General features: G+C 40.2%; 1 protein-coding gene across 1 annotated transcript; it reads left to right on the top strand.

Moving 5' to 3' along the window:
- Positions 1-9,161: 9,161 nt before the first annotated feature.
- Positions 9,162-10,094, top strand: LOC122732394 (olfactory receptor 4D11-like). Its single transcript, XM_043972518.1, has one exon. The coding sequence runs from the start codon at positions 9,162-9,164 to the stop codon at positions 10,092-10,094; it is 933 nt and encodes a 310-aa protein (XP_043828453.1).
- Positions 10,095-19,046: the final 8,952 nt, after the last annotated feature.

Genomic DNA, 19,046 nt, shown 5'->3' with positions numbered 1-19,046 from the left:
CCCCATCAGAGAAGTTTGACTTCTCTCTTGGTTTCCTTGCCTAAATAAAATACTATTTTATTCTAATTGGATTTGTGTGCAAGAGGGTGTAATTCTCTAAAGAGGAATTCCTAAGGACCCCTACCCCAACACTCCCACTTATTTCCCCCATAACAAGGACCAATGACATCATGATGTGATGTCTTGACATGAGAGTCAATTGGATTTAAATGAGGTAGAGCTTTGCAAAGTCTCGCCCTCTCCTCCAGAGTCATCAAAGTCCAGTAGCAAGACAAAAGTCAAGACCACTGGCATTGACCCAGGATAGAGTGGGTGACCTTAGTCTTTTTAAATGAAGGTCTTTCACTAAAGTGGACTGATGCTGAATGAAGTAAGCAGAACAAGGAGAACATTGTACATAGTAACAGCAACATTGCGTGATGATTAACTATGATGGACTTAGCTCTTCTCAGCAATACAATAATCTAAGACAATTCCAAAGGACTCTTGATGGGAAATGCTCTCCACATCCAGAAAAAACTATGATAGTCACACTATTGGCATGGGAAGAGGGGGGGGGAAGGTGGTGATTCTTAGTTATTCCTTAATAAAGAATTACACTCTCGCAAACAGTCCAATTAGAATTAAAGGGTCTTTTATTTGGTGCTAGAGAAAGTGACTGAGTGAAAAGTCAAAGACTTTACCCCTGGGGAGAAGGGCTTAGAAACATCCTCCTCCACCAAGAGAAAGAAGGCAAAAGCTTTTATAGAAGATGGATAGGGTATCCACTTGAAACTGGAAAGTTCCCTTTAAGGGTGGAGTGGGGTGGGGAAAGCTTGGATGCTAGTCATATTCCTGAGAACCAAGCGAGATTTTTTTTAAGTGATAGTCTTGACCTTTAGAGTTATCTCTGTCTCCTAGCTCCAGTCAAGTAGTAGCCACACCTAACTGACCTTCCTGCTATAGAATTTTACCTCCCCTTACTTCTTAGGTATGTCCATCCAGATATCTAGTTGGTCAATCTAAGCTTTAATAGTCCCTTGATTCCTCAATAAGTCTGTCCTGATATCTGGTCATCTTTCATTTTTCTTCTCACAGGAGAAACTTCTGATTTATCCTAAGCCCCATGTCATTATTATAACCATTTGTGGTCTGATAGGCAGCTAGGTGCTACAGTAAAGAGAAGGCTGAATTTGGAGTGAGGAAGGCCTGAGTCTGAATCTTGTTTCAGTGGCTTACTAGCTGTGTGACAAGAAGTGGCTCTCCCTGCCCTATTTGCCTCAACTGTAAGATAGGGATCACAACAGTACCTACTTCCCAGAGTTATTGTGAGGATCAAATGAGGGAATATTATCAAAGTGCTTAGCACAGTGCCTGGTACATAGTAGGCACTATAAATAAAAGATTGTTTCCTTCCCCTCATTTTACAGATGATTTTTCCTCATCTGTAAAATGGGGGCAGTAATTCTTCCTATCTCACAGGTTTGTTGTGATAATCAAATGACATAATATGTGTAAATCCCTTTGTCAACCTTAAGGTACTCAGTTTTCCTTTAGAGATAACTCAAAGGTAAAGAAAGTCCAGGAGACATCTAGGTGGCTCAGTGGAGAGAGTGCCAGCCCTGGAGTCAGAAGAACTTGAGTTCAAATCTGGCCTCAGACACTTAGCAAGTGTGTGACCTTGGGCAAGTCACTTTCCCCTCTTTGCCTCAGTTTCCTCATCTGTAAAATGAACTGGAGAAGGAAATGGCTAACCACTACAGGATCTTTGCCAAGAAAACCCCCAAGTAGGGTCACAAAGAGTTGAACAAGACTGCATAACACACAAACTGCAACATATTTGCTAATATTTGCTGTATCTTAGGTACTTAACTATTCTCAGCAATACAATGATCCAAAGCGGTTCTGAAGGACTTATGATGAAAACTGCTATCCATCTCCAGAGGAAGAATTGATGGAGTCTGAATGAAGATTGAAGCATCCTTCTTCCTTACTTTATTGTTCTTGAGTGTTTTCTCTGTGTTTTCTTTCACAACATGACTAACACAGAAATATGTTTTGCATAACTGTACATCTATAAGTTATATCAAAACTGCTTGCCTTCTCAATGGTGGGGGAGAAGAGGAAGGGAGAGAATTTGGAACTCAAAAAAGTTTTTTCAAATGTTAAAATTGTTTTTCAAGTAATTAGGGAAATTTTTTTAATTGATTCAGAAAATTGCCTGTTCCTAGCCTCAGTCTGAAATGTATACATTTGTCCAACATCAAAATTTTGTCAGATGTAATGAAAACCTTTTCCTATTCAATCTTTTTTTTACATTCTGGATGGATTGCTTTCATTTGTACAAAAGCTTTATTTTTATGTAGCCAAAATGTCCTATTTTTCCAGTTATAATTCCCCTTTTATTGTGGCTAGTTACAAACCATCCCCCATACATAGTTAAGGAATATAGTTATTGCATTGGCATAGTGGAGAGAATGATGCCCTTTCAGTCAAGAAGATTTGATTTCAGATTCCTCTTCTGATGCCTGTCATCTGTGTGACTATGGGAAAGTTAACTAACTACGCTAAGCCTCAGTTTCTTCATGTGAAATGAGGTTGAACTAGATGTACAATAAGGTACCTACAAATTCTTGGGCTTTAATGTCCTTACAATTATAATGTATCAACAAAATATTAGTGGTAGAGAATTGTATCTCTTCTGTGTTCCTGTTTACCAGAAAAGTCGAGTCTTCCCTATGATTCAAAGAATTTGACTTATCACAAACTGAATCCCAATGGAGTTTGGGCTGAATTTCTTGGCATTCTAAGTGTACTTACAAAAAGTCATTAAGAAGTATCCTTTGCTGGGCCCCCTGTGTGTTAAGCCCTAAGTGCCCTCCTACCCAGTCTATACCTTGGCCCAGCTCATCCCACCAGGGAGCCTGGATGACTACTATAATTGTCTGGGCTGTGCTCTGTGGAGGTACTGCTACCTATTCTGGCTTAAAAGAGCTCCTACCAGCCTGGGAAGGCTGCCAGCATGATGGCCAAGGGTGAGTAGCTTCCAGGGCTGGGACACCTGGACATAGCTGTCTGATGGACTGGACCATGTGTTTCACTTATCTACATTTGTTCCCTTGCTGAAGTTTGTATACAGATAGATAAATGTAATAATATTAATAGCATTTATATAGTGTTTTGATGTTTGGAAAACACTTTAAAAATACCTGACTTGATCCTCACAACAACCATAGGAGGTAGGTACTATTATTATCCCCATTTTGCAGATGAAAAAACTGAGACAGAGAGATGAAGTGGTTTGCCTAGGATCACACTGCTGTTATGTGTCTGAGGCAGGATCACAACTCAAGTCTTCCTGACTCCAACCCCATTTTTATATCTACTTATTTGAATTCCTCAGGCATCTATGGTTTTATTAGTGCAAGGGACCCCTCCACTTAACTAGGTCTTGGTTTGGGAGAATTGTTATGGGGGTAAAATTCCTATGAGCATTCTTCTGCGCTCAGACAGCTGGGGAGCTTCTCTGAAGCTAGCCGGGATGATCCTAGAACAAAAGACATATTTTGTCTCTTGAGTCCCTTACCACAAACCTTTGCTGGTTGGCAGGACTTAAGAGAATTTAAACTCTCTTAGTCATCCAATCACAGATTTGGAGCAAGAAAGGACCTTAAAGGTACTTAGTACATGCCTTCATTTTCAGATGAGGAAACTGAGGCCCACGGAGGTTAGATCACTTGTCCAAGGTCACCAAGGTAGCAAGTGGCAGAGGCAGGATTCCAACTCAAGTGGGCATGGGAGGGGATAAGCATCTATTAAGCTCATAATATGTTCCAAGCATGACACAAAGTGCTCTACAAATATCTCATTTGATCCTTATAACAACCCTGTGATATAGATGCCATTATTACCTCCATTTTATTTTTGAGGAAACTGAGGCAGTCACAGGCTAAATGACTTACCCAGGGTCGCATATCTAGTTAAGTAGCTAAGGCTGAATTTGAACTCATCTTCCTAACTGCAGGCCCAGAACTCTAGCCACCAGACTGCCAAGCTCCCTCACCCAGGTACCTTCTTTTAGATGGATTTCATCTTCACCACATTCCCATCCTAATGGCATGAGCTCCAAGATCCCAGACTCACTATCTCTAGTCACAGAAGGTTGAAGTTTCTAACTTTAGTGAAGGAATATACATTTATTAAAATACATACTTTTTAAAATATACATTTATGGGAAATAATAGTAGTAGATAACATTTCTATACTGATTTATCTGTGCCTGGCACTGTACTTTGTATTTTACAAATATTATCTTATTTGATCCTCACAGCAACCCTGGGAGGTAGGCACTATTACTATTATTCCCATTTTACAAATAAGAAAAAGTGAGACAAACAGAGGGTTAGTGATTTAAGTCTAAGGTAACAAAGCTAATGTCTAAATCTGGATTTGAACTCAGGTCTCCATGACTCCAGACCCAGCTCTCTATCTACTAGACCATTTTAGCTGTCATTTAAAGTACTGTTCATTAAATATATGTTCATTTCAAGGGTTTTTCTTTTTTTTTAGGGAGGCAATTGGGGTTAAGTGACTTGCCCAGGATCACACAGCTAGTAAGTGGTAAGTGTCTGAAGCCAGATTTGAATTCAGATACTCCTGATTCCAGGGCAGCTCCAATTTTTCCTAAGTGTATTTATTTTTAATGAGCTGGAAGGGACTTTAGAAATTCTTTAAAAAAAAAAAAAAAGAGGGGGCAGCTAGATGGCACAGTGGATAGAGCACTGGCCCTGGAATCAGGAGGACCTGAGTTCAAATCCAGCTTCAGACACTTATCACTTACTAGCTATGTGACCCTGGGCAAGTCACTTAACCCCAACTGCCCTACAAAAAAAAAATTCTTGAGCCCCAAACCCTCAATTTATAGATAAGGAAACTGAGGTCAAGAGGTAACTGACTTGTTCAAATTCCAACAAGTAAGTAGCAGAAACCCTGTTTGAAGCCTGGTCATTGAAACATAACAGTGAGCTCTGCAAGGCTATACCAAGGCACCAAATTTCTAGCAGATACAACCAGGCTAGAAAGGCCTCAGTGACAGACTATGTTGTGTATCTGTCATCCAAGCCAAAAAATAATAACGGCACAACATTTATATAGCACTTTGAGATCCACAAATCATTTTAGATCCGTTGGCTCAGTTGATGCAGAGACTTTCATTACCAAAAGACTAGCCAAGAGGGTTTTTCAGCCACAACAACTCAGAAAGACTGTGTATTGGGGTTAGAACGGATTGCAATCTCTCAGTGATGAGAGTTACACATCAGTGAAATCACAGACCCCTGATGTAAAAAGTCAAAATATCCTGAACCTTTGGACTGACCACTTTATCAGACTTCCTTAACAAGCTGGTGAGCAAAACAGGGGCTGACAAAAAAAAAAAAAAAAAGAGGCTTCCCCTGATGCTTCAAAGTATTCAGAAGCATTCTCAGGGCTCAGAGGAAGTTGCCACAATAGCCCCTGAAAATAGAGGCATAGGCTGGGAAGCTGGGTGGTACCAGTTGCCATCACTTCCCTGAAAGCTGCTACAGAGCGTCAGACACATAGCGCTCCAGGGACCTGAGCCCGAGAATACTGAATATCATACACAAATGCTGTCAGATCTGATCCCCGGAAAGGTTCAACACAAAGGGAAGCATGAAAGAAAAGAATGGTTCTCAGCACCAAGGACAGAGATCCTCAACATTCTACTGGGCCTCTTGTGGTTTGCAGAGGCCAAATAGGAAACATGGGCTGTTACCAAATGTAAAACCATGGTATATTCTGTCTGGTTGAGCTTTCCTCCCAATAAAAGGAAATGAACAGGGGGCGGCTAGGTGGCGCAATGGATAAAGCACCGGCCCTGGACTCAAGTGCCTCAGACACTTGACACTTACTAGCTGTGTGACCCTGGGCAAGTCACTTAGCAAAAAAAAAAAAAAAAAAAAAAAGGAAATGAACACCAAGAGCTCTCTGACCTCTTATCAAAAGCACAGGAGGTCAAGGGGCAGAAATTTAAAATGTCCCTAAGGGAAGTTTTCTGTGTGTGTGTGTGTGTGTGTGTGTGTGTGTGTGTGTGTGTGTGTGTGTGTGTGAGATCATCAGATCATCTAAGGGAAATAGTCATTGCCACCCTGACTTAATTCCTTCACCAAAATGATTAATGACAAACTTATTTCAGGAAAAACTCAATTAACCGGAATACTTTGAAAGGAGTAGTGCTCTGAGTAAACCAAACTTCCTGATTCCTTCAGGGTTAAAAAATTCTTCTGGCTTTAGGGGCCTTTAGAATATAGATGTCAAAGGGACAATATAGTCATTTAGAAACCATCGAGTCTAACTCCTTCATATTCCAAAGAAGCAAACTGAGGCCCAGAGAAGATAAGTTAGTGAGTTAGTAGGAACTTCCTCAAATCCACCAGTCCTATGTTTTGCCTTAGGCAGTACTGAAAGAACAGAAAGGTATATTTTGTGGAGATCAAAGACTATGCAGTTTTTTCAAGTCAGTGTACTCAGTAACTATTATTACTGCACAAGATAATAGATGGACAAGTAGACATGGATAATTGACCTGAACCTGGGCTGAAACCAAGATGTTTCCTCTGTAAAATAGATTCATAGAAAAACTAGAGCTGGCAGGTACCTTAGAGAATACCCACTATGACTCCTTCATTTTAAACATTAAGAAACTGAGCCTTGGGGAGACAGCTAGGTGGTGTAGTGGATAAAGCACCAGCCCTGAATTCAGAAAGACCTGAGTTCAAATCCGGCCTCAGACACTTGACGCTTACTGGCTGTGTGATCCTGGACAAGTCACTTAACCTTCATTGCCAAGAAAGAAGGAAAGAAGGAAGGAAGGAAGGAAGGAAGGAAGGAAGGAAGGAAGGAAGGAAGGAAGGAAGGAAGGAAGGAAGGAAGGAAGGAAGGAAGGAAGGAAGGAAAGAAAGAAAGAAAGAAAGAAAGAAAGAAAGAAAGAAAGAAAGAAAGAAAGAAAGAAAGAAAGAAAGAAAGAAAGAAAGAAAGAAAGAAAGAAAGAAAGAAAGAAAGAAAGAAAGAAAGAAAGAAAGAAAGAAAGAAAGAAAGAAAGAAAGAAAGAAGCTGAGCCTTGGGTAAATAAAGTAAACCTACCCATGGTGAAGAATCCCATAAGTGGCAAATCCAGTATTAGAATCCAGGTCGTCAAATTGCTTGGCACACCCTCTGTCCACTACACCAAGCTGCTTCCCTGGCCACACGTCAAGCAAATTTCCCACTATATTCTGAGGATCAACAATAAGGTAAGGGACACAATGGCCTTCAGAGGCAACAAAGACATTCATAACCAAGGCTTCTTTTCTTGTCATTTGCCAGAGCCCTTACATGAAATGCCCAGAACAATCCTCATTTGTCAAACTGCATGGTTTTACTGGTCTCATCTGGATGAGATTTGAATGTTCCTGATAGGTTCTGAAGACAAGGAGAGCTCAGAATGTGCAGGCTTCCCTACAATATGAGTTATAAGGCACATGCCTTGTTATTTAACTTAATCTCTGCCCCAGTCTATAATGGAAGTTACAGCACTGAGAGGGAGTTTCACCAAAGAATGACCAATGATGGCCAAAGCAGGAGGTCAAGTCTAATTCACAAAAGGAAAAGTGCGATGTCTGAAAGAAACCATGAAGACTAAAGAATAGAGGAAAGCAGGAACAAAGAGAGAGGAGGCAAAAATGTAGCCAAGGCTCAGCAGCTGCAGGTAGAAAGTTCCCAAAGCCTCAGGTGTGCTGGAATCCAGGCTACAGCAGGAAGAGAGGTAAGCCTAATCAATCTGAGATCATTTACTAGGCTGCTAGGTAATTCAATGGAGAGAGTGCTGTACATGACATCAGGAAGACCTGAATTCAAATCCATCCTCAGACACTTACTAGTTGTATGATCCTGGACAAGTCACTTAACTTCACTTTGCCACAGTTTCCTCAAATATAAAACTGGGATAACAGCACCAATACTTTTTCATTTAATTTTTATTGGTTTTCTGTGTGCTTTTTGTTGTGACATGGCTAATATGTTTTCCATAACTTCACATGTTTATTTGAAATCATATTGCTTGCCTTCTCAATGGGTGGGAGAGAGGCAAGAGGGAAGGAGAGAATTTGGAACTCAATATTTTTTAAATGAATATATAAAAATGTAAATATAATTAGGAACTATTTAATAAAACAAATATATATACACACACATTTTATTTTTTGTTTTTTTGGGTTTTTTGTGAGGCAATTGGGGTTAAGTGACTTGCCAACAGTCACACAGTTAGTAAGTGTTAAGTGTCTGAGGTCAAATTTGAACTCAGGTCCTCCTGACTCCAGGGCCAGTGCTCTATCCACTGTACCACCTAGCTGCCCCTACACACACATTTTAAATAACACCTATCTCACAGGGTTGGTGTAAAGATTAAATAAAATATTTCTAAAGCACTTAGTACAGTGCCTGGCATATACTAGGTGTTATATTAATGCTTATTCCCTTCCCTTCCCAAAGAGAGTATAGACTCAAAATCAGCACACATCAAAACCTGCCGGAAATTTTTTTTGGTTTTTGCTGGGCAACGAACATTAAGTGATTTTCCCAGGGTCACACAGCTAGTAAGTGTCAAGTGTCTGAGGCCACATTTGAACTCAGGTCCTCCTGAATCCAGGGCCAGTGCTTTATCCACTGTGCCACCTAGCTGCCCCCTTGCTGAATAATTCTTCCTCACAATATTGCCATTCCTGGGTCCTTTTCCTCCTCCATAGCAAAGGAGGTCATCCTTCCATCATTGGCATGGCTTTTTATAGAGATAGGGCACCAGTCCTAGTTCCCTTCTTGCTTCAGGACTAAGCAGTAGGGAGACCAACCAAGGACCAATAAGGTCCTTGACTTCATAAGCAGATAAAGGATTCCATAAATAAAAATAGCTGGTGAGGATAGTCATATAGAAGAGGGACTTAAAATTGTTTGTTTACATAAGGACATGGGGAGGTCTCAAAAAATGGATAGGGAAAAAGAACTACACAGGGTTCTCACTGCCTTGCAACAGTCTGTTGCCAGTTAGAGAATGTCGCACTCTCCCTAGTCATAAAATTACATCTCTTTTTTTTTCTCCAAGGTGGCCAAGGAAGTGGAAACATGAGCTAATGGAGCTTGGAAATCATACCAGGGTGAAGGAATTCATTTTTGTAGGCCTTGCCCAGTCTCCACAGCTGAGCATAGTCTTGTTTCTTTTATTGTACCTGGTGTATGTGACAACTCTGCTGGGAAACCTTCTCATTATGGTCACTGTGACCTGTGAATCTCGCCTTCACATGCCCATGTACTTCCTGCTCAGAAATCTATCCATTGTGGATATCTGCTTCTCCTCCATCACTGCGCCAAAGGTTTTGCTGGACCTTCTAGCGGAGAGAAAGACCATCTCTTTCAATGGCTGCATGACACAGATATTTTTCTTCCACTTCCTTGGCGGGGTTGATATTTTTACTCTCTCTGTGATGGCTTATGATCGGTACTTGGCTATCTCAAAGCCCCTTCACTATGTGACCCTCATGAGTAAGGGAAGGTGTCTTGGGCTCCTAGTGGCCTGCTGGGTGGGAGGCTTCATACATTCCATTGTTCAGATCTCTCTGTTGCTCCCACTCCCTTTCTCTGGGCCCAATATCATTGATAGTTTCTACTGTGATGTCCCCCAAGTCCTCAAACTGGCCAGCACTGATATCTTTGTTCTGGAGCTCCTAATGATCTCCAATAATGGTCTCGTCACCACACTCTGGTTCTTTCTCCTCATTGTGTCCTACACAGTCATCATGGTGATGTTGAGGTCTCACACAGGAGAGGGCAGGAGAAAAGCCATCTCCACCTGCTCCTCCCACATCACTGTGGTCACTCTGCATTTTGTGCCCTGCATCTATGTATATGCTAGGCCCTTCACTGCCCTTCCTTCTGACAAAGCCATCTCTGTCACCTTCACTGTCATCTCCCCTCTCTTGAACCCCATGATTTATACCCTGAGAAACCAGGAGATGAAGTCAGCCATGAAGAGATTACAGAGACGACTTGTGTCTTCTGAAAGGTAATTGGATCTGTGTTAATGGGCAACTAGGAAAGACAGAAACAAATTTCATTGCCTCCAAATCCTTCTGAGGGGCCCAGTATAAAAGACAATTGTGGGGGGGTGGCTAGGTGGCGCAGTGGATAAAGCACCGGCCCTGGATTCAGGAGTACCTGAGTTCAAATCCGGCCTCAGACACTTGACACTTACTAGTTGTATGACCCTGGGCAAGTCACTTAACCCCCATTGCCCTGCAAAAAAAAAAAAAAAAAGACAATTGTGAGGCCACAAGTGCAATAAAAATTAGGATCTACTAAAAAGCCTTGAAATTACATTAGTATCAGTCCTCCTCTCCTCTTGCCTAAATTAAGGTGGTAGATATGTGAGTGGAGAGAAAAGATGGGTGCGAGAGATTTTGTAATGGTAGAAATGGAAAGATTTGGCAATGGACTGAATCTGTGGCATGAGTGAGGAGTTGGGAGATGTTTAATTGAAGAAGAGAAGGGTAGCAGCAACAACCAATCCAGGGCAGTCAAAAGAGAGGAGAGAGAGAATGACCTTTGTCCAACCTAGATCACAAGGTTGTTGTGAGGGAAGTACTTTATATATCTTAAAGTTCTATGTAAATGTGAATTATTATAAAATCCCAATTGTGTGATGTTTATGAGAACGGGGCAGCTAGGTGGCATAGTCAATAGAGTACCTGTCCTAGAGTCAGGAGGACCTGAGTTCAAATCTGACCTCAGACACTTAACACTTACTAGCTATGTGAGCCTGGACAAATCACTTAACCCCAATTGCCTCACCAAAAAACAAAAAAGATAAAGTCTATGGGAGAATCACTAGAAAACACCATATGCCCATTATTCCCAAGCTAATCACCAGCCACAGAGCTTGTCCCAAAAGGACAAAGCGGTCTTTTGCAGAGAGATTATTGAATGTAACTATGTATAATCTTTAATGTAGAAAGTAAAGTAGATAATGGCATGTGTGTACTCTACAGGCATCCATCATTAAGTGACTAATTATCTTCATTTACTTTGTTACAATGAAGGCTTTAATTTTTTCTGTTTAGAATTTTATTTTCCAAAATATATGTAAAAACAAATTTTGACATCAATTTTTTCAAACTTTGTGTTCCAACTTCTCTTCCTCCCTTCCCATCCCCCACCCCCAAGAACTCAAGCAATTCAGTATAAGTCATACATGAGTAGTCATGGGAAACATCCCCACATTAGCTAGGTTGTGAGAGAAAACAGTTAAAAAACAAAACTTCTGATTAAGAAATTGTCAAATTGGGGCAGCTAGGTGGTGCAGTGGATAAAGCACTGGCCCTGGATTCAGGAGGACTCAGACACTTGACACTTACTAGCTGTGTGACCCTGGGCAAGTCACTTAATCCTCAATGCCCCACAATAATAATCATAATCATAATAATAGACATGTGAAATAAAAATCTGAATTATTATTTTATACACATCAAATTGGCATTGATGGTAAAAGATGGAAATACTCAGTATTGGAAAAGCAACAAGACAATCACCTTAATGCATGTGGGTGGAGTTGGGAAATGGCCCAGCTGTTTTGAAAAACAATTTGCAATAAGGAGAGTGTACCATGAAAATCAAAGGCAGGAAAGAGTTGTCATATATAAAAAATATTCATATGTTAACTTTCTGTAGTATCAAAAAAAACCTGGAAATTAAGCATAGGCTTTTTGGAGACCCTCTGAAAAATGGTAGTTTATGAATGAAATGTTACTGTTCTGTTCAGAACTACAGATGCAATGATTTTTTTAAAAAGCAACATGGGGGGCAGCTATGTGGCACAGTAGATAAAGCACCAGCCCTGGGATTCAGAAGCACCTGAGTTCAAATTCACATTCAGACACTTGACACTTACTATCTGTGTGACCCTGGGCAAGTCACTTAACCCTCATTGCCCTGCCAAAAGGGAAAAAAAAGGCAAAAAAGGGGAAAAAAGCAACATGAGGGCAGCTAGGTGGCACAGTGGGTAAAAGCACCAGTCCTGAATTCAGGAGAACCTGAGTTCAAATCCAATTCAGATACTTGACACTTACTAGCTGTGTGACCCTAGGCAAGTCACTTAACCCACCAAAAAAAAAAAGCAGCATGGAACATCTAATATGAACTGATGGAGAATGAAGAAGGCAGAACCAGGAAATTATATACATAAAAACTATCCTGATAAAAATGAAAACAATCCTAAAATACAACAAAATTGCAATAAAAAACAATGATCAATACTGGTTTCTCATGGCTTATATTAAAACACGTTTCCCCTCCCTTAAGAAATTCTAAGTGGGAGCAGCTAGGTGGCACAGTGGATAGAGCACCGGCCCTGGAATCAGGAGGACCTGAGTTCAAATCAGGCCTCAGACACTTAACACTTACTAGTTGTGTGACCCTGGGCAAGTCACTTAATCCCAACTGTCTCACTAAAAAAAAAAAAAAAAAAAAAAAGAAATTCTAAGTGACACACACAACAATCTAGCATCCAAGAAATACAAACTTCTATGGAGAAAGACTCCTTTTTTAATATAAATTACTGGGAGGGGCACCTAGGTGGTACAGTGGACAAAGCACTGGCCTTGGATTCAGGAGGACCCGAGTTCAAATCCAGGCTCAGACACTTGACACTTACTAGTTGTGTGACCCTCGGCAAGTCACTTAATCCTCATTGTCATGAAAAAAAAAACTACTGGGAAAACTAAATAGAAGTATGATATAAATTAGTTTAGATCAACACCTTCTGCCACAATAAATTCTAAATACATTTACAATCTAATATGAATAGACACATTTTTTAAAAATTAAAGGAGTGGAAGATAACTTTCACAGTTATGCAGCTTGTATTAAAAAATATATAACCAGGGGGCAGCTAGGTGGCACAGTGGATAGAGCACCAGCCCTGGATTCAGGAGGACCTGAGTTCAAATCAGACCTCAGACACTTAACACTTACTAGCTGTGTGACCCTGGGCAAGTCATTTAACCCCAATTGCCTCACATATATATATATATATATATATATATATATATATATATATACACACACATATATATACATATATACATATATATATACACATATATATACATATATATACATATATATACATATATATGTGTGTGTATACATATATATGTATATATATATGTATATATATAACCAGTGAATTTTGAATCACAGCTTTAGAATGAGAAGGGACCTCAGAACCTCCCATCTAGCCCCTTCATTTGACAGATAAGAAAAGTGAGGAACCAAGAAGCCTCAAGGCCAATGAATCAGAAAGCAGCAAAGCCAGGATTTGAATCCCTGGGCATCTCACTCCACTGCTTTCAATCCTAACCAACTGTCTATCTCATCACGACAGCTTCCTGGCTTTACATTTGCTATGACCAATACCCCAGTTTCAAAGTCCCATAATTAATTTCAAGTCAGTTGCATAACTGTAGAGTTGGGGTTGGGAGACAAGAAAGGAGACTTAGCTAGACAAGAGTTCATTTGAAAAGGACCTTAGTAAAGTGGAAGTTTAAGTAAGTTTGATACGGCATCTTGGGTTGTGTTACAAGTAGAGGGTCTCAAATGTAGATGATGATCATACTACTTTCAATTCTCCTACATTCATATCACATCTGGAGCATGATATCCTATGCTAGTGGCAAATTTTAGAGAAGACATATTGAGTTCATAAAGGAGTGTAGGATTCTGAGGAACCGAGAATCCATACCACAAGAAAATAGTAGGAAAAAATGAAGATGAGGATAGAAAAAAAGTTAAGAACATGATAATCATATTGTAGTATTTGAAGGACTGTTTCATAGAAAAGGGATTAGAGGGGCGGCTAGGTGGCGCAGTGGATAAAGCACTGGCCCTGGATTCAGGAGTTCCTGAGTTCAAATCCGGCCTCAGACACTTGACACTTACTAGCTGTGTGACCCTGGGCAAGTCACTTAACCCCATTGCCCCGTAAAAAAAAAGAAAAAAAAGAAGAAAAAAGAAAAAGAAAAGGGATTAGACTTGTTCTCCTTGGCACCAGATAACTAAACTAGAAAAAATGGAATAAAGTTTAAGGATATACTGATTTGGATTCAAGGTTGGGGGGAAGGGGCTGCAATTCCTAATGCTTAGAATTGGGTTTTTTTAAGTTTTGTGGAGACTAGCCTTTCTCAATAGGTAGTGAGTCACCCATCACCAAGTCTTTGATTTAAAGCTAGATGAAGATAATTGGCACGGTTGTAGGAAAAAAAAAATCCCACTCAGGTTTCTGTTGTACTAGACAACCTCTAAGGTCCCTTCTAGTTCTTAAAAGCCAACAGTTTAAAGATCTTGCCACTATTACTTCAAAATGTTGGAAATTGTACCAACTGTGTCAAATCAAGTCAAGGCAACAAGCATTTATCAGGTACCTAACTCTGTGGCAGACACTGTGCTAAGTGCTGGGGATATGCAAGGTAAAAGACAGTCCTTGTTTTCAATGAACTCACAGTCTAATGAGGGAGATGACATGTAAACAACTATGTGCAAACAAGATATAGGCGGGATAAAGGGATGATGATCTCAGAGGGAAGGTAAAAAAAATGGAATGTTCACCATAAATAATTCAAGCAATTTGACTTAGCATAAATAAATCCCACAGTGAGCTGTTGAGCAGAATTTCTTGGCACTAAACACCTCTATTTCTAAAAAGTCATTAAAAGTGTCCCTTGTTGGAGCCACTGTGTAAGGCCTAAACCCACATCTCTCTGGCCCACCCCTGGTCCCAGCTCTGCCAACAACCCATCAGGGATGCTACCAACATACACTAATTGCCTGGTGACCTCATACCATGAGGCTGTGCTCTGCAGAGGTCCTCCTACCTTGGCTCAGAAAGATTACACATGAAACAGAAACAGAAGCTTCCTAGCAGTCTGAGAAAAGCACTAGAATGCCAGCCAACTGCAAGTAGCTTCCACTGGTGTGACAAGTGGGAACACTGGACATCATCATGCAACTGGATTACTCAGATTTATCTGCCTTTGTTACCCTTTCAAGCTTATTCACATAGACATACATTATACACACAAGTATACACACCAAAAATTTAATACGTCAAGGATCTGTTAACCCATCAATGAGAATGAACTGACATTGATTGAACACGGACTGAAACATGCTATTTTTCACTTTGTTCCTTTCTTTTTTCTTTTATTCAAAGTATCTTATACAAAATGATGAATATGGAAATGTTTTAGATTTAAAAAAAAAAAGACTTGCCACCGTAGGATGATTGTTTGAAGCCACAACAACACAGGAAGATAGGATAACAACTGGGCATAAAGGGGTTTTAATCTGTGTTTACTGAGGGAGCATCCACTTCCATGAAATTCCAGATCTTTTCATTAAAGAATATGTATTTTATCTGAGATTCTTCAAAAGCCAATAGGCAGGATCAGGCCTGAAATGGAGAAATAGCTTTTTCCCCGGGGTTTAAACTATCAAAGATAATTCTATAGGCTCAGGGTTCAAGAGACACAATTACCTCATTATTGGAGCCCCTGCCTGGGTGCAGAGACCGGTCCATGTGAACAGAAAATCATTCATACATGAGAGAAAGTTGCATAGCACCAGATGTCTTTGCTTCTAAAATGACTTTCTAAGTTACCACAAAAGTCAGTATATTATGAGTACAAAGGATCCTGGGACCAGAGCTATAAAATTATTTCCCCTAGGTAGAACAGACTCTTCTCTGACTAACCACTAGTCATGAAACAACTGGCCAAGAGCTTGGAGCTGTTCATGAAACATGTCCATCTTTCCCAGAGCAAAGTTGTTCCAAGGGTTAAGGAAGAAGATAGATGAGTGCTTCATTCTTTGTGTGTGTATATAAAGAGGATCTCCAATGTATAGACTGGGACTGGGGCACAGGGAAAGGAACAGCAGATGAAACAAAAGGCCATGGGTCCCAGTTATTTAGTCATTAAGTAGTTGGACCTTTGAGTAAGTTTCTTTTCTCCCTATATTGGCTGAGAGCAAGTGCCTCAACATTTCTCATCTCAGTTTCTTAATTTGCAAAATAAGTATAATAGTGGATGTAACCTTCCTCACAGAGTTGTTATGGAGAAGGAGCAGAAGAAGGAGGAAGAGGAGGAGAACTGGTCCACAGCTTCATCAGACTAAGGTTTCCTACCGATATAAGATGGAAAGGACAATGAAACCAAAGAGATAATTAATTCAGGGTTAATAACCAGGTGAAGATAGAAAACACTGAGGTGAATTTCCAAGATTCTGTTCCTAATAGCTTAAGGAAAAAGCTACTTGATTTATATTATGCGCTGGGATATTACTAAGAAAGATAGATCACTAGGGGCAGCTAGGTGGCGCAGTGGATAGAGCACCAGCCCTGGAGTCAGGAGTACCTAGGTTCAAATGTGGCATCAGACACTTAACACTTACTAGCTGTGTGACCCTGGGCAAGTCACTTAACCCCAATTGCCAAGAAAAGAAAAGGAAAGAAAAGCAAGGAAGGAAGGAAGGAAAGGGAAGGAAGGAAAGGGAAGGAAGGAAAGGGAAGGAAGGAAGGAAGGAAGGAAGGAAGGAAGGAAGGAAGGAAGGAAGGAAGGAAGGAAGGAAGGAAGGAAGGAAGGAAAGGGAAGGAAGGAAGGAAGGAAGGAAGGAAGGAAGGAAGGAAGGAAGGAAGGAAGGAAGGAAGGAAGGAAGGAAGGAAGGAAGGAAGGAAGGAAGGAAGGAAGGAAGGAAGGAAGGAAGGAAGGAAGGAAGGAAGGAAGGAAGGAAGGAAGGAAGGAAGGAAGGAAAGGTGACTGGTCTATGTGGTGCTCCATAATCCAAAACTTCCTTCAGTTGCATTAAAAGTTCAACAAACCCAGAGTTATGATCTCACATATCCCCTAAGGAAACAAACTTTGTCAAACAGTAGGTAAATGAAATCAGATTACAAATTAAACTACATTTAAAGGATTCACAAATAGGCTGATTGAGAAGGATTTTACATGTTACCAAATGAGAGACATTAGCTTCATCCTCCAACTTCTTATATCTAAAGAATGTTTAAGGCCTGAAGGCTATTTTCACATCCCACAAGACAGGTTTTGGTCAAGTGAGGTTAATATTAAGATGGACTTTTAATTATCCACAATTTGCAGTAGAAATGGGTCTGAGTAACAAATAATAAAAAGAAATAAAAAATGTCCATAACATCACTGATCAATTCAAGTTATAGAGGAGTAGAATGGAAAGGAGTTTAGACTAAAGATTGCTGGTCCCACCTAGAAGACTTCCATTTTTGAATAATCAAACAATCCATTATCCACCATTCCTTAACTCCTACTTTTTTCTAGACACTGGTCTAGATGCTAGGAATACAAGTAAAATTGTAAGAGAGTCCTGGTCTCCAAAGAACTTACATGATAAGGACATGACCTCTGCTTTTATATTCCTGATTGTTTGCCTAAGTTCTGTGATGTTTAAAATCTAAATTGCGGTCACCTTAAATTAGAAGCTTTAGCACCAGTCTTTGGGCATTAAGCATTGATTAAAGCATACAGGTATTCACACGGAGTTCAGAAAGTTAAGAAAAAGCCTACCTAGCCTAGAGTTCCAGCCTGGGCTGGTTCTTCCTCAGGTCCTCTGCCATGAGCCTGCTTCAATCATGAACTCTCCAGCAAACTCATTGAGGAAGCTTTTTATAGGTCTGGAACAGAGGCAGTCCTTACACACTGCTTCAAGCTGATTGGTTGGTGTCATCCAAATCCATTGGTTCACTGGACTTGAAGGTGTTCTCAAGTTGAGTTCCCAGTCTAGCTTCTGAGAACAATAACTACTTAAGGGCTAGCCAGGTGTGATTACAATCTAGGTAACTTGAAGTAGGCTAATCAGCAGTCAATCACTCTCACTTGATTCAATCAGTTTAGATTAATCTCCAGGTGGGCCTTTAAGCATCTGCTAAATTCCATTATTTTATCACAGTTCCAAAGCCAACTGTTACTTCTAAAATAAAGTACAAATACCTCTCTTTAAAATAGAAATCCCTTCACAATCTGGAATACTCTTTGTTCAGCCAAACTGGCCAGTTTACTGTCCCTCTATATACAATTTTTGGGGTAGCTAAGTAATTCAATGGGTAGAATGCCAGGCCTAAAGTCAGAAAGACTTCTTCCTGAGTTCAAATTCAGTCTTAGACACTTACTAACTGTAAACCCTGGACAAGTCACTTAACCCTTTTTGCCTCAGTTTCCTCATCTTTAAAATGAGCTGGAGAAGGAAATTTCAAATCACTCCACTATCTTTGCCAAGAAAACCCCAAATGGAGTCACAGAGAGTCAGACACAATTGAAATGACTGAACAACACAACAAAAAATATACAATATTCCATCTCCCATCTCTGCACCTCTATCTTGCCCAATCCCTACCTTCCTTCAAGACTTTACTCAAGATGAAGTGAGCAGAACCAGGAGAACATTGTACACAGTAACAGCAACATTGTGTGAAGATTAACTGTGATCAGCTCCTCTCCACTGGTTTTATTTGTACAAAACCTGGGCATCTAGGTGGCACAATAGATAGAGCACTGGCCCTGGAGTCAGGAGGACCTGAGTTCAAACCTGGCCTCAGACACTTGGCATTAACTAGCTGTGTTACCCTGGGCAAGTCACTTAACCCCATTTGCCTCATAAAAAAAGAAGAAGAAAATAATAGATAAATATTTGTGCAAAACCTTTTTAATACTATGGATCCAGAGTTTCCCAACAGTCAAACCCAAAACATACTAATTCTACAATATCTATAAACAGAACTTCTGAGGGGGGTGGAATCTTGGTCATGAGGTCTACAAGAATACCTGGAAAATAAAGCAAGAAATAAATAAATAACTCTGGAGAAAAAAAAATAAAGGTGAATAAATCACTTAAAACTAAAGGTGTTAAAAAACACTGAAGGTGCTAAAGCTACCCAAGTA

Source organism: Dromiciops gliroides, chromosome 6 (assembly GCF_019393635.1).
Source record: "Dromiciops gliroides isolate mDroGli1 chromosome 6, mDroGli1.pri, whole genome shotgun sequence".
Taxonomy (NCBI): Eukaryota; Metazoa; Chordata; class Mammalia; order Microbiotheria; family Microbiotheriidae; genus Dromiciops; species Dromiciops gliroides.
The sequence above is the reverse complement of the archived record's forward strand: the minus strand, read 5'-3'. Positions and strand labels throughout refer to the sequence as shown.